This window comes from Tamandua tetradactyla, chromosome 22, assembly GCF_023851605.1.
Source record: "Tamandua tetradactyla isolate mTamTet1 chromosome 22, mTamTet1.pri, whole genome shotgun sequence".
Lineage (NCBI taxonomy): Eukaryota > Metazoa > Chordata > Mammalia > Pilosa > Myrmecophagidae > Tamandua > Tamandua tetradactyla.
In genome coordinates, this window is record NC_135348.1 from 10,943,761 (window position 1) to 10,970,321 (window position 26,561).

The window sequence follows — 26,561 nt, forward strand, 5'->3', positions numbered from 1 at the left end:
TTTGAATTGATTAAAAGGAGAATTTTAGGTTGTATATATGCATAATTTTATTGTATATTTCTCCTCATTAGTATGCACGCTCCATAAAGGCAGAGATTTTTGTCTCTTTAGTCACTAATATACTGATACACCCCCATTGCATAGAACTATGCCTGGTGCTTAATAGGCACTCAATAAACATTTGTTGATCTGTGCAAAGTAAATTTAGCTCAAATAGCTTTTCTGCAGCATCAGTTATCTTGGGATAATGATGACTGCTTGTATTTTAAAGTTTCTGATTCAGTCGGTTGTCGGTAAACAATAGTTATTATCTGAAAGCAAACCTCAGCTGAAAATTTTTTGTTCATGTCTCTTTAATGGAATGTCAGCTCCTTGTGGGCATTACCTCCAGGGTACCCTTGTTATTGGACATTTGAAGTTATCCAGGCTTCTTAAAAGAAAGTCTCCCAGCAAATCCTTAACCTGAGATGCTGCCAGATTGAGAAAAGCGATTTGAACATTACTTTTGTTCCTACTGCCCTTCCTGTGAGATTGGATTAATATGAAGTCAAATGGTTTGAAAAGAGAAAAACAAGGAGAAAGAAGGATGAGGAATGGGTTATTATGAACTAAGCTGAGCAGGTGGAAAGTAGTGCAATGATAATAAAGTGAAGAAAAAAGCTACTTTACAAATTAAATAAATATCATGGGCTAGCATTTCCACTTCTAAGGCATATACCCAAGGAATATGATGACATATGTCAAATCTGAAACATGCACCTGTATGTTCATAGCAACTTTTATTAATAATGGTCAAAAGGTAGAAACAACCCAACTGTCCATTAACGGATGCCTGGATAAATGATTTGTGGCATGCGGAATGGAATATTACACAGTCAAAAAAAAAAAAAAAGGAAAGCAACGTGATACATTCTACAACTCAGATGAACCTGAAAACATTATGCTAAGTGAAAGAACCCAGATACAAAAGGTCACATATTGTATGATTTATTTTATACGAAATACCCAGAATAGACAAGTCCAAGGAAACAGAAAATAGATTGGCGATTACTAGGGGGTTGGGGACAAGTGGAGTCATTACTTAATGGATATGGGGTATTCTTACCAGGTGATGAGAAATTTTGAAATTAGAGCAGGTTGATAGTTGCACAACATTTCGAATGCACTAAATGCCAACAACTTGTGCACTTTGAAATGATTATTTGTGTATCATATAAATTTCACCTCAATTTTTAAAATTGAAAAAAATTAAAAATCAAGTAGCTAACACTAACTTGAACACTCACCATGGAGCAGGCATCTTAACGTTTTACATGGGCTACTTTATTTAAATTTCACCACCATCTTAAGAAGTAGGTGCTATCTCTTTCTTTACAACTGGAGAAAGAGACTTAGAGAGGCTTTGAATCGAGCATAGTATGATAAATCAAGAAACTATGTAGTATTTTCACAGCTATAAATTATCATTTTCTACTTATAAACATTTGCTGCAAGAATGTCCCTGTGTACAAAACTTATATTTTGACTAGTGCCATTACTAATATAACTTATGTAGACAGCTTAATTGAACAACATAAGTACATGGAACCTCGAGTAGGACATGAGATTTTGTTGGTTTGTCCAGAGTGATGTCCTGATAAATCCTCGAGTGATTTGAACAGTGAATAAAAAAGTATTTGCAAAGTCCCCTTCAGGAAATGGTGAGAAAGGGGGAAAATTCAACTTCCCCAAGTTGAATTCTTGACATTCTCACAAGCAATGCAGACAAACAAAGCGATAGGCTGAGCCTCCAATCTTGGGGTTTGTTCATAAGAAACTTAACTCCACAAAGGATAAAATTAGGCCTAAGAGTCATCCCCAAGAGAACCTTTTTTGTTGCTCAGATGTAGCCTCTCTCTCCAGCCAACACCACAAGCAAACTCACCACCCTTCCCCTGTCTATGTGGGACACGACTCCCAGGGGTGTAGACCTTCTGGCAAAGTGGGACAGAAATCCTAGAATGAGCTGGGACTCAGCATCAAGGGGTTGAGAAAACCTTCTCAATCAAAAGGGGGAAGAGTGAAATGAGACAAATAAAGTATCAATGGCTGAGAAATTCCAAACAGAGTGGAGAGTTAATCTTGTAGGTCATTCTTACACATTAATTAGATATCACTTTGTTAGTCAAGATGTAGTGGAGAGGGTAGAGGGAACTGCCTGAAAATGTGTAGCTGTGTTCCAGTAGCCATGTTTCTTGAAGATGATTGTATAATGATATAGCTTTCACAGTGTGACTGTGTGATTGTGAAAACCTTCTGTCTGATGCTCCTTTTATCTACCTTGTGGACAGATGAGTAAAACAAATGGAGTAAAGATGAATAATAGGGGGAACAAATGTTAAAACAAATTAAGAGAAAAATGCTGGTGATCGGTGAGGGGGAGGGGCGGGGCGTATGGTATGCATGAATTTTTTTCTGCTTTCTTTTTATTTCCTTTTCTGAATAGATGCAAATGTTCCAAGAAATGATCATGATGATGAATATGCAACTGTGTGAAGACATTGCGAAATTACTGATTCTATACGTAGAACAGAATGATCAAAAGTTACGAATGTTTGCATTTGTTTGGTGGGTTTTTTTGGTATTTAAAAAAACATTTAAAAATTAATAAAAAAATAAAAATGTCCCTGTGTAAATCTGCACGGCTTTGGCACTAAGTCCTGAATGCTCTAGAGCATTCCAGAAAGAACAGGATTAAGGTCAAGTTAAATTCAACTATTATGTGAATCTTTCCTCTTGAGGTTAAAAAAAAGGGTGGGGGTGGGGGGAGAAAAAGAAAGGACTTAACCAGGAAGCCCAGGCCTAAAGAAAGAGCCAGATACTCTACTTCCTTCATTACATAACAAGAGGCAGCGCTCTGTCACACACCAGTTTGCATCTTCGCGTTCCTGCGTGAGGACTCTGGGCTCTGAGCCGCGAGCACACGGCCACGCGCCCGCTGCTTGGAGAAAAGGCGGCGAAGACCCAGCAGTTTCCTGAGGCCGCGGGGATCTTCCCCAGAGGCCGAGTCTCCAGTCCAGGCCTCCCGCCCTCCGGGCCGCGGGCGCGGGGAGGAGCCCCGGGAATCGCGGGAGAGAACGGGCGGGCGCCGGCGGCCGAGGGATGCAGCTGAGCGCCCTGCCGTGGCTCTGGCTGCTCTGCGGCGGCTGCGGCTTCTGCGGCGGCCCCGACCCCACCTGGCCCCGGCCCGGGCCCGCGAACCCCGAGCGAGAGGCGGCCGCCTTCCGGGTACGCAGCGCGCGCCTCCCGCCCGCCCCGGTCCTTCCCTCCTCCCGCATCCTGCCCCACGGGTGGGCCGGGGAAGAGAGGCCCCACCCCCACCCCCACCCCCGGGACGGACCCTCCCGGCTGGGGTGCGGTGTCCCAGCTGGGTTCCCCCCTTTGCCCCCCGCCTTTCGCGACCTGCTAGCTTGCATTTTCCCGGCCTGGTTTGCAGCGTGGGTCCCGAGCGGTTTTTAGGGGGTGCGTCCGAAGTGCACCTGTTTGGAAGAAACACCCCCACCCCCCCACCCCCCTTTTGCAATCTCTTTGACTCTTCGCTTTCCAGAGGCTGTTCCAGTTCCCATTTCCTAGAACCCGAAGGAGGGCGGTGCTCCCTGCTGGAGGAAGGAGCTTTTCCTTTTTCCACCGGACGGCGGCGCTGTGAACCCTTTCTGTGGTCGGGGGTTTCTCCACAGAGAGTGGAGCAGATCTCGGAGCATCTGATTGTTAAGTTGTCCCTGATTTGGTGGAGCTTGACTTAGGGAAAAGGGAAACATCTGATTTTCTGTTGAGAGTATTTGGTAAAAGCGCCGTCATCATACTTAGATTTTACCCTGGCAATCCAGCAGTAAAACTCTGAACGCACAGAATGCCAGTTTCAGGTTTTTCCTGAAATTCAGAAAACTGCAAGGGATAGAGATACAGAATTGACCTCTCTGGGTTCAATACATTTGATTCTATTTAACACTTTAAGAAAAAATAACATGAAATATTTCATCATGACTTTATTTAATATAAAGGAAAACATTCTTAAAAATAAGTATGAATTTAACAGTATTGCTTCTTGGAATTGTTTTTATTGTTTTTCTGATATTTTCTTGGCATTTCGTGCTCTTTACTCCACCTCTTTTCCCTGAAAGGCTCCAAGTGCTTCAGAAGTTCCCAGCCTTGGCTGTTTCTCCGCACTATTATTTTTTGTCCAAACCAAGATTTGTACATACATCTCCAATGTTTTACGCTTGGAGCTCAGTTCGAGTTTTCAAAACCAGATGCGTTCTTACGCTCACTTGAGACAAAGCTTGTGTCTGGTGTTCTACCCCTGTCCTAAGCTTGGTTGCACATCCTCATGAACTAAACCCCTTAAGGAGAAAATAGTCAGTCTCATCTGTACTAATGCATGTAGTCCTTTGCTAAATAGCTCAATCAATAAATGTGTTGCTGTGCTCCTCAAAAAATTACACCTGAGGACTGGTGGCTTAAGGAGGCCAGAATAAAATATATGTGTTTATTATATGTATACTTACTCATACTGGTGCTGTGAAGAGTCCATACCCAGGAGATGAATGTCTAGAAAAGTGCAACTATTCTCAGGAGAATTAGATGGATTTTAGGCTGGGAGATGGAAAGTTGGAATTAGAGGCGAGCAGGTTTATGAAGAGTCTTAGTCCATTTTTAAACCTTGGGTTGAGAAAGGGTGAAAATATTTTCAAAGCAATTGCAGCTCGGAGTACTTACTTCATGAGGGGGATTTAGGCTGCAAAAAGCAGCTGTAGAAAACTGAACACTTTAGGGTTTGAATCTGGATGGCTGTTTAGACCTGGGTCAGAGTGCTGGATGGAGGAAGCAGTAGAAAGGGTCTGGCTTCATTGATACCTGTGAGCATTCAGAAAAATACCTCTGGCCTTGCAGGATGGATTAAAATATGTGGCAACCAAAAATCAGCATAACTTTAGAAAACTTAATCTCTATAAAATTATATCAAACTGAATGGACTGATTTGAGACTCCCCACTATTTATTTCTCAGATAATTATATACAGAATCCAGAAAATTATCTTGTGCCGTAGTGATGGTAAAGATAAAAATAAAATGTAGTTTCAAAAATTGAAATATTGTCGTAAAGCACACTGTGGTACGCTGTGCTAGCAAGAACCTATAGACAGTTGCCTGAAAAGCAGGCAAATATTGATGCCCACCCAAGGTTTTGGGCACCACCCGGGCAGAAGTGTGCTGGTCTGGGTCATTTTGCCTGCTTCATGGCACCACAGCATCATGGTTGCCAAGGAAAACACAACACACACAAGCACTGGTTGGAACAAGGCTTTCTTCACACAGAAAAGACTGTTACAGCCATTAAACACGGTCTTTAATAGTTAGGTTTGCCTTATCCCACATCAGACAGAAGCGAGTCTCTTTGTCTTGGTGAGAAGGTGAGTTTTATTACAGATGCACATGCAAGAAAGTGGAGGAAAGGTTTCCAAGGCCAGTTCAGAGTGAGAAAGGTGATTAGGGCTTTTCTAACCTCAAAGAAATGGCCAGGATCCAGAAGGAAAAAAGAAAGAGAGAGAAAAAACAAATAGAAGCAGAAAAGCTGTTTGGTCAGCCTGGCCTGTTATCTTGTTCGCCCTTCTTTTTGGTGTTGACTGTTTGGGCTTTTGATCTTGTCCTTCAAGGGATAGAAGGTGCTGAGATTCCCCCATGGTTCATCCTTGCAACAGAGTAAGGGAGGGTTTTATTACTGTTAACAGAAAAGGAGCAGAGAGTAAATTTTTGAGATTAAATTAACAGCAAATGATTTTCCACAAGGGTTTTTAGGCTTGAAATAACTCAAGGCTGCTTGAGTGAAATGGTCATAATAAAAATTTTTCTAGCTACTGAAGACTGTATTATTCAGCTAAAGGATTATATTGAGTGTCTTTCCTAACTATTCAGCTGTCAGAATCAATGTCACCTTCAGCAGTAGGGCTTTCTCATCAGGTCCTTCTGAACTCTCTTGTGTTACTGGGAGACACCCTGTTCCCTCCCCACGACGTACAAATGTACTGGGCGGTGGGGAAGAGGTGGCAGGGAACCATACGATACATGCATGTAAGCATTTACATGTGTACCCGGAACAGGGCAAGATCACTCTGTTATGGAAGAAGAACCTAAGTCCAGCCATAGGCTTGATTCCCAGCTTCCAAATAAGAGAATGTTCCAGGCACAGGGCTCTGATTGGGCAAGTCCTGGGAGAAGCAGCAGTTTGCGTGATGGCTGCTTCCCTCAAAAGCTGAGGACCCAAGAGCTACAGTCCTTGGATCGTGTTGGTTCTTTTTTTTGGGGGGTGGCGGGGAAATCAAACCTGGGTCTCGGGCATGGCAGGTAAGAACTATGCCATTGAACCGCCATTGTCCACCCTTGTTGGTTCTTGTTATCTATTTTATCTAGGAATAGCAAATAGGATGCTGTACACTGATGGATCAATAGTGGTTGCCTGAAACCTGGTGTTAAGAAGTGTACAGGGAAAACAATGAAGATATAGTTGGAAAAATATGTTGATTGATTAGTAATGTCTTCTGTGATCATGGGTTTAGAGAATGGTGCAAGGCTTTTGTCATCCTTGATTTAGGTATTAAAAAAAATATTCTCCAGGAATATTCCCTTAAATGGAAGTTAGGTGCCCTTAACCTCTTTCCCACAAACTACTATTACATTACTTTTCAGTTATTGTATTTTTATGGGATCCCTCACAGGATCGCTGAAAAGGAAAAGGATATCAGTATTTATCTCTGTTCTTTCACTCCTGTAGAAACTTCCGCCTCTTCAGAAAGCTCCTAACTCTTGAATACTGTCATTTCTCCTTTATGCCAAAACCTAAGTATATGCTCATATTTACTGATGCTCGTTATTTACCACAATGCAATTTTATTATGCCTCTTAGGGCCACTGACCCCAAAATAGATCTGGTTAAAGTTGTGTATACCCACTTAAGAATAACATTTGTATATAAATATACCTATATTTTGCAAAAAAATGTCAGAAACTTTATTTCAAGAACTTCTGCCATCGTGACAAATGCTGGGTTGTGACAAAATTATTTTTATTTTTAAACTGGTTTGCTTACATACACCTAGCTTAAAGCATACATTGCCTAAATAAAAATGTAACAAACCTGAAATCTTGGAGCAGAATGCATTCATTCATTTGTCCATCTGCCCATCCATTCATGCAATAATTTATTTAACATTTAGTAGGTATAAGAAACTGCTCTGTATTTTCTGAGTGATAGAGTGAAGAATAAGACATATAGTGACCTCTCAGACATGATAGCTTAATACGTGACTATGTAATATTTAAATTTATTGCACTGTAATCCATTTTCCAGTGAACAAAACAGAAGGATGTAGAGACTGGTACACCAGAAAAATAGATTAATAGATTTCTGTTAGGTCGGGGGAACAGGGAAGATCACCATGGCCTAAACCCTACAATTTCCTCATCCGATTCACAAGGTAATCTTTTTAAGTTTATTCTTTGAGCTCTCACACATGCACAGACACAAAGTAAATGCTGCGTATTTCATATTTGGTTTACCATACTTACAATGCTCTGTTTAGCAGACAGTCATTTATAAAAGAATATCTTGTGAAATTGTCTCCATTATTCTAACACAGGGCTTCTCAACAGCAGCACTATTGAAATTTTGGAACAGGTCATTCTTTCTGGCCTGAGGCTGTCCTGTGTATTTGTTGTAAGGTGCTTGGTAGCATTCTGACTTCTGCCAACCAGCTACCAGTAGCACCCCTTCCCCCCAGATGGCAATCAAAAATGTCTCCAGGCAATGCTAAATGTCGCTCCGGGAAGGGGGGAGTGTGTGTGCAAAATTGCTTTCAGTTAAGAACCCATATCTTGAGAGAAATTTTCAACGAGCTGCCACATTGTATACACATATTTTACTTATTTTTCCTTATTCCCGGACTTATTTCAGCTTCCAGAAGCGAAATGCTCTCAAGGAGAACATTTAAAATCCCTGTGTAAAATTTATGATTTATCTTACACCAAACCTTAGGATTTGCAAATGACGATTGTTAGGAGAAATGCCTAAGTAACCGTGAATTTAGTAAAGGGCTGTACAAAAAAGAAAAAGTTGGTTATGCCAACTACATTTTGATTTTTCTAATAATTTCAATAAAAAAATTTATTCTTCTCCCAGTAATGCATGGCATTCATCATAGGGAATACATAAACCATGGCATATCTTCCTAAGTACAAACTAAAACACCACTAATAAAAGAAAGCCTAGATACCAGTGGGGAAAATACATAAATTTTTGACTGCCTCCTTAGCTAATAAAAGGGACATGAAGTCCCTGGAAGTTTATATTCCTTCTGCAGATTTCCTATGGGCTGTATAGCCAGAGCCCTCTACCACATACACTAGCTCTGTGATTTTAGGCAAAACTTGCCTGTTATTCATCTGAAATGGGGATAACTTTAGCACTTACCTCATAAAAGGTTAAGTTAATTCATATAAAGCTCTTAGAACAAATACTTGCTTTTGATTCAACGGTCTCTTCAACCTTATGTATTTGTGTACCCAAAGGCTGAGAAATTTATTTTTAGAGACTTGAAAGAATAATTTGATTCCAGAGGATTTGCTTACTCTAGCAAAGGTTGATTAGATTCTAAAAGGAAAAGTCTAATTTATTTTAATCTTATTTAGTGGCAGCCTATGAGAAAGGTTTCTCTTATTTTTCTCCTGCAAGGATTAGAGTTAAGGATGGCAAATAGCTGAGAAATGCACCATTTCCCATGGTTCTACTATTCGATCTTTTTGAAAATGGCCATCTCCTCTCATCATTCCCTAAATTGGGTGCTTCTGAGACTCCGGTTACCCGTAATTGAAAAGTTAAGAGTTGGGATTTTAGATGCTTGAGAAGGGAGAAGCTGCTCCCTGACCCTAAAGGAAAAATGTTCATTCTGAAGAATTTTAAAATTCCTCTCTCATCTCCCATGAGACTGGTTCTGGTTTCTTAATAACAGAGTTATCTTTTATTAGTTTGAAACAATCCTTTGTGCTTCTTGATTTGAGCAAACATTGACCTTCCTTTCTGATTATGGGTTGGTGAGAACTGCAGAATATTCATGTAATATCCTAGCTAAGGCCACAAAGCAACAAACTAAAAATCAGAAGAGACTGCTTAGAAATATGTTACATTTAGGTCATTTTGGAACACATACGCATGCAAAACAAACCAAAAATCTTTAAGTGAAAGGGCTTCCAGCTATTAGAAGTTTGGCTATTAGATGTCAGTAAAGTTTGCTTTGGGTCGATGTCCAAAGAATAATGTTGATTATAAAAATTGAGAAAGCCCAATATCTATTAATGTCCAAAAACTCTATTTTCTCTAGTTGTATATTTATAGGATAATTCTCAAATTCTTAAGTCCTGGGTCCCCTTCTGTGCAGGAACCTGGTATCTCCTATCATAAATCATTCAATTAAACACATTCAATTAAAAACAAAATGAAAAAAATTGTGAAGGTATTTGTTACTGCATCTGTTCAAAGCCTGCTCTAAATTATCAACTCTAAATTTCTTATGTATCATCCAGTCAACTTTCAAACTTCTGCACTTTTCAAAACTCCTAAGAATAAGTTTCCTGTATATTCTTCAAAAGCTTTTATATTCTCCCTCATAAATGACTTAAGGTTCAGATTTTTCATGTTAATATTTTATATGACTTTAGGAATCCTTACTCTACAGTTGATCATCATTATATCTTCAGTTGCCCTATATTAGGAACATATTTTAATTAAGCCTTTGAGGAGCAGGAGGAGTTCAACATAGATTTGTAGTTTGTGATACTTCTGTGAAATGTGCCTTAGCAAAGAATCAAGATAGACCAGGAAATTTTCTTGAAAGAACAGATAGTCTCAAGAAAAGGATACAGGACTTTAAAATTTTCACTGAGATGGAAACACTGATAGATGGTGTTCTAGTTTGCTAGCTGCCAGAAGACAATATACCAGAAATAGAATGGCTTTTAAAGAGGGGAATTTAATGAGTTGCTAGTTTACAATTCTAAGGCCTAGAAAATGTCCCAGTTAAAACAAGTCTATAGAAATGTCCAATCTAAGACATCCAGGGAAAGATACCTTGGTTCAAAAAGGCCAATGGCATTCAGCATTTCTCTCTCAGCTGGAACGGCCCATGGCAAGCATGGCGGCATCTACTAACTTTCTCTCCAGGCCTCTTGTTTCATGACGCTCCCCGGGAGGCATTTTCCTTGTTCATCTCCAAAAGTCGCTAGTTGGTAAACTCTCTGCTTTGTGGTTCTGCGTCATTCTGTTGTCCTCTGCTCTCTCCGAATCTCCAGCTTTCTCAAAAATGTTTCCTCTTTTATTGGATTCCAGTAAGCCAATCGAGACCCATGTAGAATGGGTAGAGACACATCTCCATTTAATCAAGTTTAATACCCACAACTGATTGAGTCACTTCTCCATGGAGATAACCTAATCAAGTTTCCAACCTATAGTACTAGATAGGGATTAAAAGAAATGGTTGCTCCCACAAGACTGATTAGGATTAAAACCTGGCTTTTCTAGGGTACCTAAACCTTTTCAGACCAGCACTGATGGTCTAGATATGTGCCCTTCTGACATAAAGTAGAATAAATATTCTTGGGTATAATAATAATATTACTTTTCAGTAATTGGTTCTCATTTTTAATATTTCTATCAGAAATATTTCCTTCTAATTAGCCCAGTTGAACCTGAAAGCATGGTCTTCAAATGATATTTTCTGTACTCCAAAATTTCTATGTTTGAGTTTGAAAGGGAAGATAAAGCAGGAAATAAAGTACCTTAATTCAACATTTATTCTTCCTGACACTCCTTTGTATGTTTCAAACAGTACCTTATTTAATCCTCATATTCTGCTAGGTTGGTCAATGAAGAAAAGTAAAGCTCAAAAAAAGAGTTGAGTTTATAGCCAAAAGATGTCTGTTTATGTGGTTAGACACTTCAGCATGCTGCCAAGTTGAGAAGAAACTAGATAAATCCATCCCTAAGTGTGTGTGTGTGTAGATGTGTAAGAGAGATATTTCTCATTCAGAAGCCTCCAGGAAGATGTCAAAATCAAGGAACTGTTATTGGAATCGTCATTGAATATTAGGGTCATTAATATTTCAATAAAATAATATATTAATTTCAATATTTAGTCATTGTTATTCCTACTTTGGAACCAAAATGATTAATATTTAGAATATAAAGTGAAATTTCAAGACCATGGAAAATTAAGAAAAACACGTTGTGTGCTGGTTTGAGAGGATTATGTACCCTAGAAAAGCCATGTTTTAATCCTAATCCTATTTTGTAAAGGCAGCGGTTTCTTCTAATCCCTATTCAGCATTGTATGTTTGAAACTGTAATTAGATCATCTCCTCGGACATGTGATGTAATTGAGAGTGGTTGTTAAACTGGATTAGGTGACGACATGTCTCCGCCCATTCGGGTGGGTCTTGATTAGTTTCTGAAGTCCAATAAAAGAGGAAACATTTTGGAGAATAAGCGATTCAGAGAGAGCTGAGAAGAACCACATAGCCACGAGAAGCAGAGAGTCCACCAGCCAGCGACCTTTGGAGATGAAGAAGGAAAATGCCTCCCGGAGAGCCTCATAAAACAGAAAGCCAGGAGAAGAAGCTAGCAGATGACACCGAGTTTGCCATGTGCCCTTCCAGATGAGAGAGGAAGCCTGACCATGTTCATCATGTGCCTTTCCAGATGAGAGGGAAACTATGGCTATGTTCGCCATGTGCCCTTCCAATTGAGAAAGAAATCCTGAACTTCATTGGCCTTCATTGGCCTTCTTGAACCAAGGTATCTTTCCCTGGATGCCTTTGATTGGACATTTCTATAGACTTCTTGTAATTGGGACATTTTCTTCAACTTAGAACTATAAACTAGCAACTTATTAAATTCCCCTGTTTAAAAGCCATTCCATTTCTGATACATTGCATTCCAGCAGCTAGCAAACTAGAACACCCACCCATGCATACATGCCCACTGAATGCTTGCCACTTTATCATTGCTCATGCTTGTGGGGCTAGCATAAATTCCCAGAATTTAGACTTTCTGGGTCAAAGGCCTAGTGTAATTGTACAGCTCACAGAAGAATATTGGTTTATACCTCATACAGGCATACCACACAGATATTGCAGGTTTAGTTCCAGCCCACCGCAATAAAGCAAGTATCACAATAAAGTGAGCTAAACAATTTTTTGCCTCCCAGTGCGAATAAAAATTTTCTTTACACTCTACAGTAGTCTATTAAGTGGGCAGTATCATTATCTCTGAAAAGAACAATGCACATACTTTAATGACAAAATGCTAACTATCATCTGAGTCTTCAGCCAGTTGTAATCTTTTGCTGGTGGATGTTGATGGCTACAGACTGGTCAGGATGGTGGCTGCTGGCATGTGGGGTGGCCGAGGCAATTTCTTAAAACAAGACAACAATGAAGTTGGTACATCCATCAACTCTTCCTTTCACAATAGGTCTCTCTGTAGTTGCATTTTGATATCATTTTACCTAGAGTAAAATTTCTTTCACAATTGGAGTCAATCCTTTCAATTCTGTTGCTACTTTATCAACCCAGTTTATGTAACATTCTAAATGATCTGTAGTCAATTCAACAATGTTCTCAGCATCTTCACCAGGAGTAGCTTCCATCTCAGGGAACCACTATCTTTTATCTTCTGTAAGAAGCAACTCCTCATCCATTCAAATTTTATCATGAAACTGTAGCAATTCAGTCATATATTCAGATTCCGCTTCTAGCTTTAGTTCTTTTGCTATTTCCCCTGCATCTGCAGTAACTTCTTCACCTGAAGTTTTGAACCCCTCAAAGTTATCCACGAAGGTTGGAATCAACTTCTTCCAAACTCCTGTTAATGTTGATGTTTTTACCTCCTCCCATGAATCACGAATGTTCTTCATGGCATCTAGACTGGTGAATTCTTTCCAGAAGGCTTTCCGTTGACTTTGCCCAGATCCAGCATAGGTATCACCATCTATGGCAGTTACAGTCTTTTGGAGATGCCTCCTTTCATTTGAACACTTAAAAGATATTGTAGCGTTATCTATTGTCTAATTCTTATATCATTTGTCTCAGGGAATAGAGAAGTCCAAGGAGAGGGAGAAAGAGGGGGAAGCATTAGCCTGTGGATCAGGCAGAACACACATATTTATCGATTAACTTTGCCATCTCATATGGGTGTAGTTTGTGGTTCCCCAAAACAACTGCTGTAGTACCATCAAAGATCATTGTTCAGGGTGGGCCGCGGTGGCTCAGCGGGCAAAGTGCTTGCCTGCTATGCCGGAGGACCTCGGTTCGATTCCCGGCCCCAGCCCATGTAACAAAAAACGGAGAAACAGAATACAATAAAACAAGAAAATGTTTAAAAAATGTTTCCCTTTCTTCCTTCCTTCCTTCCTTCTATCCTTCCTTCCTTCTCTCTGTCTTTCCTTTAAAAAAAAAAAAAAAAAAAAAAAAAAAAAAAAAAAGATCATTGTTCACAGATCACCATAATAGATATATTAATAATGAAAAAACTTGAAATACTGTGAGAATTACTCAGATGTCACGTAGAAACCCAATGTGAGCGCATGCTGTTCGTAAAATGGCACCAGAAGACTTGCTCAAAGCAGGGTTGCCGCAAATCTTCAATTTGCAAAAAAAAAAATACACAATATCTGTGAAACACAATAAAGCAAAAGACAAAAACCAAGCCTTGTCTGTACATGTGCGCATGAGTGATGTGTGTATGTGTACGTGTGTGAATGTGTGTGTGTGCCTGCTTTCCACTGTGCTCTTGAAAAATGAGAAGTAATGTACAGATTTCTCAGGCATACGTTAGATGTCATTGTTTATTTCACTTAGCATCACTTTAATACGGACGCTGAAGATACGTATTTATCAGTCTTTTTTTTTTTACTCTTGGGAGCCTATTAATTACTTTTGATGATTTTTCTGATGAGATTTCATTTTTTTCTAAATAATTATGAGGAGTCCTTGAATAATAACATTGTTAACCAAGCTGTTTCCCAGATTTTGTTTGCTTTTCAATTTTATTTATGTTTTTGTGGTACATTGAAGGTTTTTTTTTTAAATTCAGTCTATCAGTTTTTGTTTTGTTTTGTTTTTGCATGGGCAGGCATCAGTTCTCACCTGGCCTGGCAGGTGAGAACTCTGTCACTGAGCCACATTGCCCGCCTCAGTCTATCAGTTTTGTTTTTACTTATTTGGCATCAAAATGTAAAGGTCCTTGCTGATAAAACATTTGTAAATGGTCATCTGTAGTTTAGTGATTTTATGGTTTCATACTTATTTCATAGTGTTGCAGTAAAGAATCAAGTGGTAACTAGAGTGCGTTAAAAACTCTTAGAAAATGCCAGCAAGCACTTGATGAGTGTTTTACTTGACAATGTTTATAATGCAAAAGAGAATCCATGTCACACATACTATATGTGGTCACTGAATTGCATTTTCACTACAGAATTTCATTATATTAAAAGATAGGTTAAAATATAAACTCTGGATTAAAAGTATTAAAATTCAAAATCATAAAAGAAAAAAATTCCTGTAGTTAGGACTTAAAATTGCATACATTAGAATGTTATCCATTTTGTCTAATTGAAAAGCTTGTTTTCCTCTTTTTTTGTTAATTATAATATTTACAAATAATAAAATTTATTAATTTTAAGTGTACATTTGGATAAATTTCCTACAATCATGTAGTCACGTTTATAATTGAGATATAATACAATTCCCTCATCCTAAAAGTCTCTTACAACATTTTTCACTGGATAACTTTCCCCTGACTCCAGCTTATAACAAGCAGTTTCTCTGTTATTATTATAATTAGCTTTATCTAGAATTTCATATGAATTGAATCATACAAAAAAACCTTTGTATTTGACTTCCTTCACGTAACATGTTTTTTTTTTAGATTCATTAATGTTTTTATGTGCATTAAATTTGTTCTTTTTGTTGCTGTGTAGTATTACATGGTAGGGATATGACAATTTATTTATAAACTAGTTGATGGGTTTGCTTGCAGTTTTTGGCCTTCTTGAAAAATGCAGTTAAGAATATCCATGTGAATGTTTTTGTTTGAATTTGTTTTCTTTTCTCTTGGTCAAATACCTAGGAGTAAAATTGCTTGATTATATGGTAAAGGCATGTTTAGCCATTTAAAGCACAGTTGTACTGTTTTCCAGAGTGGCTGTACTATTTTGTATTCCCAGCAGAAATGTATGAGATTTCCACTTTTTCTGACTTTTCACCAATATTTAGGATTGTCAGTCTTTTTAACTTTATATATACTAGCATGTATTGAATGGTGTCTCATTATTGTTTTCATTTTCATTTTTCTTATGAACACTTGTGTTGAGTTTATTTGCATGCACTCATTAGATAGTCATATATCTTCCTCTTAATATGTTCAAGGCTTTTGCCCACTTATTGCTAGCTGCTGGAATGCAACACACCACAGACGGATTGGCTTTTAATAAAAGGGGATTTACTTTGTTAGTTCTTCAGAGGAAAGGCAGCTAACTTTCCACTGAGGTTCTTTCTTACTTGGGAAGGCACAGGGTGATCTCTGCTGGCCTTCTCTCCAGGCCTCTGGGTTCCAACAATTTTCCCCGGGGTGATTTCTCTCTGCATCTCCAAAGGCCTGGGCTGAACTGCAAGTGCTGAGATGGGGTATGCTGAGCTGCTTGGGCTGTACTACCTTGAGCTCTCTCATTTAAGCACCAGCCAATTAAGTCAAATGTCATTCATTGCAGCAGGCACGCATCCTAGCTGACTGCAGACGTAAATCAGCAACAGATGAGGTTCACATACTATTGGCTCATGTCCACATCAACAAAACTAGGTGCCTTCACCTGGCCAAGTTGACAAATAAATCTAACTACCACACCACTTTTGTATTTATTAGTTGTCTTATTATTACTATGTTGTAAGAATTTCTTTACATTCTCTGGATAAAACACCTTTGTGAAATTTTTTTCTCCCAGTCTGTGTTTTGCTTTTTGTTTTCTTAACAAGATATTTCAATGAGCAAAAGTTTTTAATTATAATGAAAGGCATTTTATCAATTCTTTTTGTAGATATTTATAGCATCTTTTTATAGATGCTTTTTGGTCTTACTTAAAAAATCTTTCTCTGACCCAGTGTCACAAAATTTTTTTCCTATGAAATTTTTACACAGTTTAATAGTTTTATGGAAGTTATTCTTTGTCCCACAAAGAATCAGTGTGAGAAGAAAAAACCTTTGACACAAAGTCAGAAAGCAAGGAAGTCTCTGTCCCAAGAGAGAGCCAGAGCCTTGGATTTATTTGCTGTTAGCTATTTTTCAGGTAAAGGGGCCATTTGGAGTTAAGCTATACATTGAACACAAGTTTGCCTTGAGTAGGTATCTTTAATTTTAAGAACAAAGCAGGAATTTTCCCATGTGTAGGAGGATATGTTGTAGCTGAGCAAATGCCACAGAAAAAGTAAAGCTGACAAATATGCAAGTGACACAACTAAGCAAACAAACATCTTCAGCCTTCTCAGCACTCTAGTCAACAGACAAGTAAACACAGAGCAAGCTTACAAATGCTATAACCATATCTTCCTCACAGTTGTATATCTTAAATTTATGTCAGTGTTTCATTTTGAGTTAATTTTTCCATATGGTGGGAGGTATGGTTGAGTTTCATTTTTTTTATCCATATGGATCTCTAGTTGATTCACCATCATTTGTTTTAAAAAAATTGCACTTTCTATTTAATTGCCTTTGCATTTTTATCAAAAATTAATTAGCCATTATAGCTTTCATAGTAAGTCTTGACATCAGGTAGTATAAGTCCTTGAAATTTGTCCATCTTTTTCAAAAATGTCTCAGTTCTTTTGGGGATATTTTGCCTTTCTATACAAATTTTGAAATGAATTTGTTAGTTTCTTCAAAAATATCTGTTAGGAATTGGATTTGAATTGCATTGAATCTATAGATCACTTTGGGGAGGATTACCAGTATAACAATATTAATTCTTTCAAATCATAAATATGATATATCTCACTATCAATTTAGCTATCCATTAATTTGCCTTCAAAATATTGTGTAGATTTCAGCATAGAGTTCTTGTTCATCTTTTGTTAAATGTATTAAGTATATTTTCATGTTTTTGTTTAACACTCTTAAATTTCATTTTCTATTTTGTTACCGATGTAAAAATTTACTTGTTTGTATTGATCTTGTAGATTCCTTAGCACTTTCTATATATCCTATCATGTTTTATGCAAATATAGTCTTATTTTTTCCTTTAAAATCTCTATGATTTTTGAATGTTTCTCTTGCCTTGTTAAACAGAATAAGACTTTCAGCACATTGTTAAATAAAAGCAGTGAGAGAAAACTATCTTTGCTTTTCTCTAGTTTTAGGAAAAAATCTTCACTATTGACTATGATGTAGGCTTTTCATAAATTGTCCCCACTCGAGTTGAATAAGCTCATTTTCATTCACTGTTTGCTGAGAATATTTATCATTTCAGGTATCAGTTTAATTTTGTCAATTGCTTTTTTTGCATTTATTGAAAAGATCTGTGCTGGGTTGAAAGTTACTGGAATGCAGTATACCAGAAATGGAATGGCAAGTTACAAGTTGACAGTTCTAAATCTATGAAAATGTCCAAACTAAGACATCCAGGGAAAAATACCTTAATTCATGAAAGGCCAATGTGCCTGGAATGCCTTTGTCAGCTGGGAAGGCACATGGCTGGCATCAGCTGGTCCCTTGTTCCTGGGCTTCTATGCTTTCAGCTTCTGTTCCTGTGGGGGGTCCTTAGTGAGCTTTTCTGGAGCTGGCTTTCATCTCTTGGCTTCCCTTGGCTTTCTCCAGGTTCTCGCTTGCTTAACATCTCATGGTGACATCTGTTGGGCTCCAAGCATCTCCAAACATCCAGGCATTTGTGTCAGTGCTGGGCTCTGTCAGCTCTGAGGTTTCTGTCATTTCTGACTCTCCAAAATGCTTCACCTTTCAAAAGTTATCGTAATCTAATCAGGGAGTCATTAATAAAAACTGGCCATCACTGGAGTCCCATGCTCAGTCACTGACTAGATGCAGACTTTGGAGACCATGGCTTCAGTGTAATGTAATCATAGCAATTAAGCACATAAGATTTAAGCTCCCTGTAGATAGAGATCTGTAAGGTGCCACGTGTTCTTTGGTGTATTTTTTTTTTTTTTAATACATGGGCAGGCACCGGGAACTGAACCCGGGTCTCCAGCATGACAGGTGAGAACACTGTCTGCTGAGCCACCACGACCTGCCTCTTTGGTGTAAAGTTCTACATTCTCTGTTTCTCCCCTGACTGCCCCAGTTTGCAAAGATGATCAATCAATATTTATTGAATGAGGAATCCTTTGAATTCCCCAGCAGTTAACTGTCTCTGCCTTCTGTTTGTTACTTGCCATGTATGTAATTGCAAGTACATACAATTACTTCAGTTTTTGTACAAAAATTTCAGTTTTTTCTTTACAGTTATGCATCTTGTCTCCAGATTACTTTGAAAGCCCTGTGCATTAGTCAGGGTTCTCCAGAGAGGCAGAATGTACAGGATATGTGTGTGTCTGTTTGTGTGCATGTGTGTGTCTGTGTTTAACCAGATTTATTTTAAGAAATAGGCTTCTTTGATTGGGTGAGGGGTGATTAGAAAATCTAGATTCTGTAGAGCAGGCAGAATTCTGTAGGGCAAAGAAATTCTGGTAAGAGTGATGTTTATGTCTGGAGTCCAGATTTCTTAGGGAAGCTGTCAGGGTAGAAATTACAGTTGAGAGTTAATGTTGAAGTCTTAGGTTCAAAACCAGTAGGGAAAGCCTGCAAACTGGGAACTCAAAAGTAGAGGGTAAATCTTGAGGCAGAATTTCTTCTTTCTTCTGGAACCCTCAGTTCTTTGCTTTTAAGATCCCCAGCTGTGATTAGATGAGGGCCACCCATATTATGGAGTATAATCTTCTTTACTTAAAGACAATTTACTTTATAATGCTAATCTTATGTACAAAATATCTCTACAGCAACATTGAGGCCATTGTTTGATCAAACAACTGGATGCCATAACCTAGCCAAGTTGACACATAAAATTAACTGTCACACCCTGCTTCATCAAGATCATTTCAAAACAATAACTGTTCACTAATATATTGATTAGTAATCCTTCCAGGCACATTCAAGGAATAAATAAGATTGTGATAATTCCCAGCAATAATTTTCTTAAAAATAAACCACCTAAATCTCTTATGAAATATGTAAAATATCTTTATATTTATTTAATCAACAACAAATATTTCTTGTTGTTGTGTCCCAGGCGTGGGCTCAGTGTGGGGAACTCAACGATGAGTAAGACAGACCTAGGCTTTGCTTCCTTCCTGCTTACAGGTTTGTGAAGCAAACACATAATAAAGACATAATTACACCATCAAATACGTAAGAGCTACAGTTGGAGACATACTAAAGGAGAGCCTCCTGAAATTTTATTTATCCTGTGCAATTGTTTAACATTAGGACATTGAGGCAAGACTGAGATAAATTATCATAAAATCCAAAATTGAGGATTTTTAAAATAATGGCCATATTTTCCCTTCATATATGAAAATCAGTCTATTTTCTGGACCATTGCCAGGATTGCATCTCTTTCACAAAGCCATTTTACTCTGAATGAGATGGAGAAAGCTACACAATTTAAACAGAATCAGATTCATTCATTCATTCATTTACTCATACCGTTTTTCATTCCTTGTTATTTAGTAGTGAGAAATACAGAGGAAAAGGACAGAATTTTTATATTCATAGTTGTCTCATCAAATGAGTGTCTATAGGTGAGAATTTACCACTAGTAGCTAGTGTTTGTTGGCAGTTTACTTTATTTTTTCCACTAGCTCCGCATTTCAGCAAACATACATGTAGTGGTGCCATTATGCTTATTAAGAGGTTTTGGAGTTGGATAAGAAAGAATTTTCCCAGTCTCAAAAAATGTATTTGAGATCAGAGAGTAGTTCTAATACAAAAAGTTTATAAATCTGATCTGGATGTATTATAAAACCTTCATTGTGATTTGCAGGAAGTAAATCAAGCATTAACTTTTACACCTGAAAAATAATTTCTGTTAGTTATATGTAAATCACCTTGGAAAGTTAATTGTTCCATATCAATTAATTTTTTTTCCTTTTAGGAAAGTCTTAATAGACATCAGCATTTGAATTCTTTATTTCCTACTGAAAACTCCACTGCCTTCTATGGAATAAATCAATTTTCTTACTTGTTTCCTGAAGAGTTTAGAGGTATTGTGCTTTTAGTTGATTATTTCCTAAATTTAACTTGTTTTCTTAATTTTTGAGGAATTGCTTAATTATAAATCTAATACCTTGGGTAACAGTCAATATTTATTAAATATTTACCAAGTAAGTCTCAACAGGTATCATGTGCTGAGAGTTAGAGCAATAAATTCATGACCACATCCTCCTAATAATTATTTAAAAGCTAAACATTGAAAGTGTACATATTTCCATATGGTTATAAGGAATACTACCTCTTATCACTTTTGCAGTTTTCCAGCATTATTTCCATTCAAGACACCTGTGATTCTGTGGGCTTATGATAAATTGTCAATTATACTCATTTTTATTATTAATCTTGTTCTACAAAACTAACCATTTTATGTCAGCCTCAGCCTTATTTTAGGAATGCTCATTTTTGGTATATTTCAGCTAAATGCATTTTATGATATGGAAAAGCACAAAAGAAAATCTAAAATATCAGGCCCCACTAGAAAGCTAAGGTTTTTGCTTGAAAAAACTCCTGGAAAAAGAACTCCTTTCCTGTAATATAATATTGCTTGTCTTTTTATTTCTACCATTTAGCTATTTATTTAAGAAGCAGATCTTTCAGATTTCCCAGGTACACAGCAAAAGTACAAATTCCAGTACCCAATATATCGCTGCCATTAAGATTTGACTGGAGAGACAAACATGTTGTAACTCAAGTGAGAAACCAGCAAATGGTAAGTTTCAGTTTTTTGTTTGTTTGTTCTGTCATCTTAGCGTTGGAAGACATCTTTGCAGTCAAGTTCAATCAGACTTGTTATCGGTTCCATCGTTTCTCTAGACACAATCAACCCTTGATCATCCAAAACATGAAAATGAAAGTGTTGGAATAGAATAAATGGAATAAATGACTTTTATTCCTAAAGATAAACCTTCCTTAGAGTGTTCTCTCACTAACTGCCATTGGCACTAGCACACTAACTCAGGGATACTTCCCAGTAGCCACATCACAGACACCACGTTTTCTGAAGAATAGCAGGTGGAAGGCTGGAAAAGGTCAACATGAGTACTCAAGGCCTAAGTTCCTCACAAGGGAAGCACCACTGAAAAAGCAACCTAAAACTGGATCATTTGCCAGCAGTGTGTACTGGGATCCCTTGGGTTCTCAGGCTTCATGGCATGAGCTCCGCTGGAAACCCCACCCCCACCCCAAACCACACAGGACCCTGTACTTTATCTGTGATCCTCTAATATGCAGTCTGTTCTGCTGTAACTTGACCCGTGTTCCTAAAAATCATCATCTATGAAAAATTGTGCAATAATGAAAGCCAGCAATTATGGAAAGAAAATGACACATCAGTGACACATTAAAAAATAATCCAGGAAACTAATAAAAAAGGTAACAGTTTTACGTGTGCTGAATGATTAAGAAAATATATAAAGACTGCAGTAAATATGGTACTTTACTTTGAAAATGAGGTGAAGTGTGCTTGTGGAATTCCAGCTTTTGAATTATTATTATGCAGTGGTAGAAGGAGGTTTATCTGTAATCAGATAGAAAGTTATAACACCAAATGAACCAAAGTAGCTGATAGATGTTTGAGGAGTGCATGTATGCCTATTTTGCTGACATTTCCCTCTGCCTCTCCCTCTCTACCCCTACTGTTGGCAAAGGGATGCCAGCCCGCTGCTGGAAACCAGCCCCCTATAAACAGGGATAATTGCAACTTGTCTGCAGTGGAAACCTCAAGAGTTCATCCAGTTTTCTCTTGTATGATGTGTTTTGAAGCCACAAGTTTCTCACTGTCTAGTTAGGATGATCCTATATTTTTCCATGCATTTATTATAAGAAATTCCATGCATAAAATTTTACTACTAATGTGTTTGCTCTATTATTGAACTCATAATGAAGTTCCCTAAAGATCTCACTCCCTGCTCCTAGCGGTATATACCTTCACAAATCTTTACTCAATAGACTGATACCTGTGGCCTAACATTACTAATTAACATTTGTGTACTGTTTTCCATGTGAGGTTTAAAGCTATACTTAGTGTTCTAGTTTGCTGGCTGCTGGAATGCAATATACCAAAAATTTCTCCTTTGAAAAAGGAGAATTTAATATGTTGCTAGTTTACAGTTCTAAGGTTGAGAAAGTGTCCCGATTAAAACAAGTCTACAGAAATGTCTAATCTAAGGCATCAAGAAAAAAATACTTTGGTTCCAGAGGGTGATGAAGTTCACTGTTTCTCTCTCAAGTGGAAGGGCACATGGTGAACACAGTCAGGGTTTCTTTCTCATCTGGAAAGGCACATGGTAAACAAGGTCAGGGTTCCTCTGTCATCTGGAAGGGCACATGGCGTACATGGTGTCATCTGCTAGCTTGTTCTCCTGGCTTCCTGTTTCATGAAGCTCCCTGAGAGACATTTTTCTTCTTCGTCTCCAAAGGTCACTGGCTGCTGGACTCTGCTTCTCATGGCTATGCCATTCTGCTCTGCTCTCTCTGAATCTCTCACTCTCCAAAATGTTTCCTCTTTTATAGGACTTCAGAAACTAATCAACACCCACCCAAATGGGTGGAGACACACCTCTACCTAATCCAGTTTAACAACCATTCTTGATTAAATCACATCTCAGGGAGATGATCTGATTACAGTTTCAAACATACAATACTGAATAGGGCTTAGAGAAATGGCTGCCTTTACAAAATGGGATTAGGATTGAAAGGGCACATACATTATTTCAACCCAGCACATTCCACCCTCTGGACCCTAAAAAAGACATGTTTTCCCCATTTACAAAATACATTCATTCCATAACAGTATCAAAGAGCCTTAAACCATTTCAGTAACATTACAAACACAATACAAGGTTAAAACCAATACAAAATCTCAAAGTTAATTACAAGCGTGGTCTGTCCTAAGGCAAAATTCTCCTCTATCTCTGGACCTTAGAAAACTCATAACAAGTTATTTGCTGCTAACGTACAAAGGAGGAACAGTCATGGGATACATATATGCATTTCCATAGATAGGAAAAAACACTGGGGTCACTGAACCCTTACGGTTTTGAAAACCTACAGGGCAAAGTCCATTAGATTTCAAAGTCTGGGAGTCATTTGTCCTTAGGGCTTTAGAAAGCAGCAGTCCCACCCTTTCCAAGGGCCTACGCAGTGGCTTGCCTCTCTTTTGAATGCAACCTTGGGGGACATTGGGGAGACCACCTTTTTCTTGGCTCCATCCTCTCCAAGCATTGGGGCCACACCCGGGCACTTCTCCAGGGCACATGCTCAACCCCTCCATGTGTTGACAGCCAGGCTCTCTCCAAACCCCAAGGAATATGCTTTACCCTTTCCAAGGCCTGAGGCGGCATGACTCTTCCACTGCAATGAGGTGGAAGGCCCATCCTCTGTCTTTGGGGCAAACTCACCCTCTCCATGGGCTTGGGTGGGTCCACTCTCCTGGCCCGAGGCTGCGTGACTTCAGACCTAAGCTTCCATGGCTTTGCCTCTGAAGTTATTTTTCCTCCAATGTGTCCCTTCTCTGAACCTCCCATTCTTGACTGGCAGTGGTTCTGTTTATACAGATCCTGCAGCACTCTCATTGGTTTTCTAGGCAGTAGCCTTCAATCATGCCCATCAGACATAAGGAGTTTCCACAAATCCTTCCTGAATAACTCCATCTCCAATCCTGGCTTTCTCTGAAATGGCTGATTTGGTCCACATTTGGTTAAATCTTCCCATGGGGCACTACTCTCTGGGGTCTCCCTTTCTGGAGGCCCAGAATGTTCCAGAACTTCAATTTCTGGTTTCTTTTGTACCCAAAAGTTCAGTTTTCAGGTTGTCTCTTTTCTGTTGCATTTCACTGTCAGCTGTGAGGAGAAAACAGGCTGCACTTTTGACATTTAATTTGGAGATCTCTTCTGTTAAATATCCAAGTTCATGGCTTTTAAAATCTACCTTCCAGCCAAAGCCACTAGTCAACTTTGCCAGATTATCTGCCATTTTAAAACAAGAATCACCTTCCTTCCAGTCTGTAATAACACACATCTCATTTCTGTCTAGAGCCTGGTCAGAGGTATCTTTAGAATCCACATTTCTACCAAGATTCTCTTCAAAATATTCTAAGTCTTCTCTGTCAAGCTCCTCACAACTCTTCCAGATTCTTCCCCTTATCCATTTAAAAAGCGCTTCCAACATGTTTGGTATTTGCAAACCACAGCAGCACCCCACTTCTGGTACCAAAATCTGTTCTAGTTTGCTAGCTGCCAGAACACAATATACCAGAAACAGAATGGCTTTTAAAAGGGGGAATTTAATAAGTTACAAGTTTACAGTTCTAAGGCTGAGAAAATGTCCCAGTTAAACAAATCTATAGAAATGTCCAATCACAGGCATCCAGGGAAAGATACCTTGGTTCAAGAAGGCTGATGAAGTTCAGGGTGTCTCTCTCAAGTGAGAAGGTACATGGTGAACACGGTCAGGGTTTGTCTCTTGGCTGGAAGGGCACATGGAAAACACAGGGTCATCTGCTAGCTTTCTCTCCTGGCTTCCTGTTTCATGGAAACACCCCAGGAGGCATTTTCCTTCTTCATCTCCACAGGTCACTGGCTGGTGGACTGTGCTTCGTGGTGCTACAGCATTCTCTGCTCTCTGTGAATTTCCTTCATTCTCCAAAGTGTTTCCTCTTTTATAGGACTCCAGAAACTTATCAAGACCCACCCAAATGGGTGGACATATGTTTTCACCTAATCCAGCTTAACAACCACTCTTGATTAAATCACATCTCCAGGGATATGATCTGATTACAGTTTCAAACATACAGTATTTAATAGGGATTATTCTACCTTTATGAAATGGGATTTTGATTAAAACATGGCTTTTCTAGGATACATACATCCTTTCAAACCAGCACACTTAGTATTCATTTATTGTTTCACTTTGATACTGTCCTTATTGATCTCAGACTGCAAGTTATTTGGGAGAGCTGCTATCTATTTACACTCGTGACAGTCACCTATGTTGCAGCTCCTTGCATTCTGCATCAACCCTTGATTTTTCACTTCCTCCCATCTTCTGATCTAACATTTGTGTGGGGTTCAGTCCCAGATCTGGGCATACACTTAGACTCAAGCCAATTGATTTATTGAATTCACCTAGCAGTGGTTAGTTCAGAGGTGAGCTTGCAGTCAGGTGCATCACAGGTCTTTTGTGAAATAAAGCTTGCCCTTTTCTACTATATAGTGAAGCATTTTCTTTTGTAATGAATGGCATCTGAGAGGAGATAGCCCCATCAACTGATGGCAGCTAACTTGTGATTTGATGAAGAAAGTAAGAAAAAAAGGAGAAAGAAGCTCACAAATGTAGAAGAGGAAAACCATCCAAGAGATAGGGAAGAACCCACTCTGTTAATGATATGTGCATCTCTCCACTCAAAGCCACATTGGAAGCCAAACTCACCCCAAAGTCCCCTCAAGGAACCTTTGGCTTCAGCCAGTCTGACTCAGGGTTTAATTACCAGTGACACATTAACAATGAAAAGACTCCTAACTGGTATAACTCATAAGAACTGGTGTCTGTGTTTATGTGGGTGTTTGTTTGCATTTCTCTTTCTCTCAAGTATCATAGATTTTGTTAGCTTCCTGAAGTTGCTTGTTCTACTCTTTCCAGTTTGAACAGAAGGTGGAAACATAATTAAAGGTGAAAGATTCTGTTCAACATTAAGCCTATTTCTTGCTGGTTCTTCCAACTCTGACTGTGGCAGATAATTCTCCTTGTATTGCTGCTTGTGGTTTGTCTCTCACCTGACAATCATACTTCTTCACCATATTTTAAAAAATCCTGAATTTGCTGTAACTGTGTGCGAGATGTTGTTTGTGTTCTAAAAAATTGCATACCTCACAAAGTGCATATTTTTACTTGAATGTTTAGTAGGCACTTCAAGCTTAATGTGTCCAAAACAGACCTCTTGAACAATCCCTAATACATTCTTCATTCGGTCTTTCCTGTCTCAACTAATGGCACCACCTCAATCCAAGCCCAAAAAGCAGACAAACAACTCAGCCTTGATTCCTCCCTGCCTTTCCGGCTTCACACTCCACAGTGTACATGAAATCCATTGGCCAGTCTTGTCAGACATATGTCTCCACCATATATCTCAAAACAGTCCACATTTCTGCCTTGACTTCATCACCATAATC

At 38.6% G+C, this 26,561-nt stretch overlaps 1 protein-coding gene across 2 annotated transcripts in view; it reads left to right on the top strand.

The window, feature by feature from the left end:
• The first annotated feature begins 2,860 nt into the window (after positions 1-2,860).
• CTSO (cathepsin O) overlaps positions 2,861-26,561 on the top strand; it is a 35,605-nt gene continuing 11,904 nt past the window's right edge. Inside the window, exons 1-3 of one of the 2 annotated variants that reach the window (XM_077139699.1) lie at positions 2,861-3,267; positions 20,276-20,384; positions 20,964-21,103. In XM_077139699.1, the coding sequence (XP_076995814.1) occupies positions 3,142-3,267; positions 20,276-20,384; positions 20,964-21,103 (375 nt within the window). In that variant the 5' untranslated portion in view covers positions 2,861-3,141. The remainder of the gene's footprint in view (positions 3,268-20,275; positions 20,385-20,963; positions 21,104-26,561) is intronic. The other variant, XM_077139700.1, reaches the window with a different exon arrangement.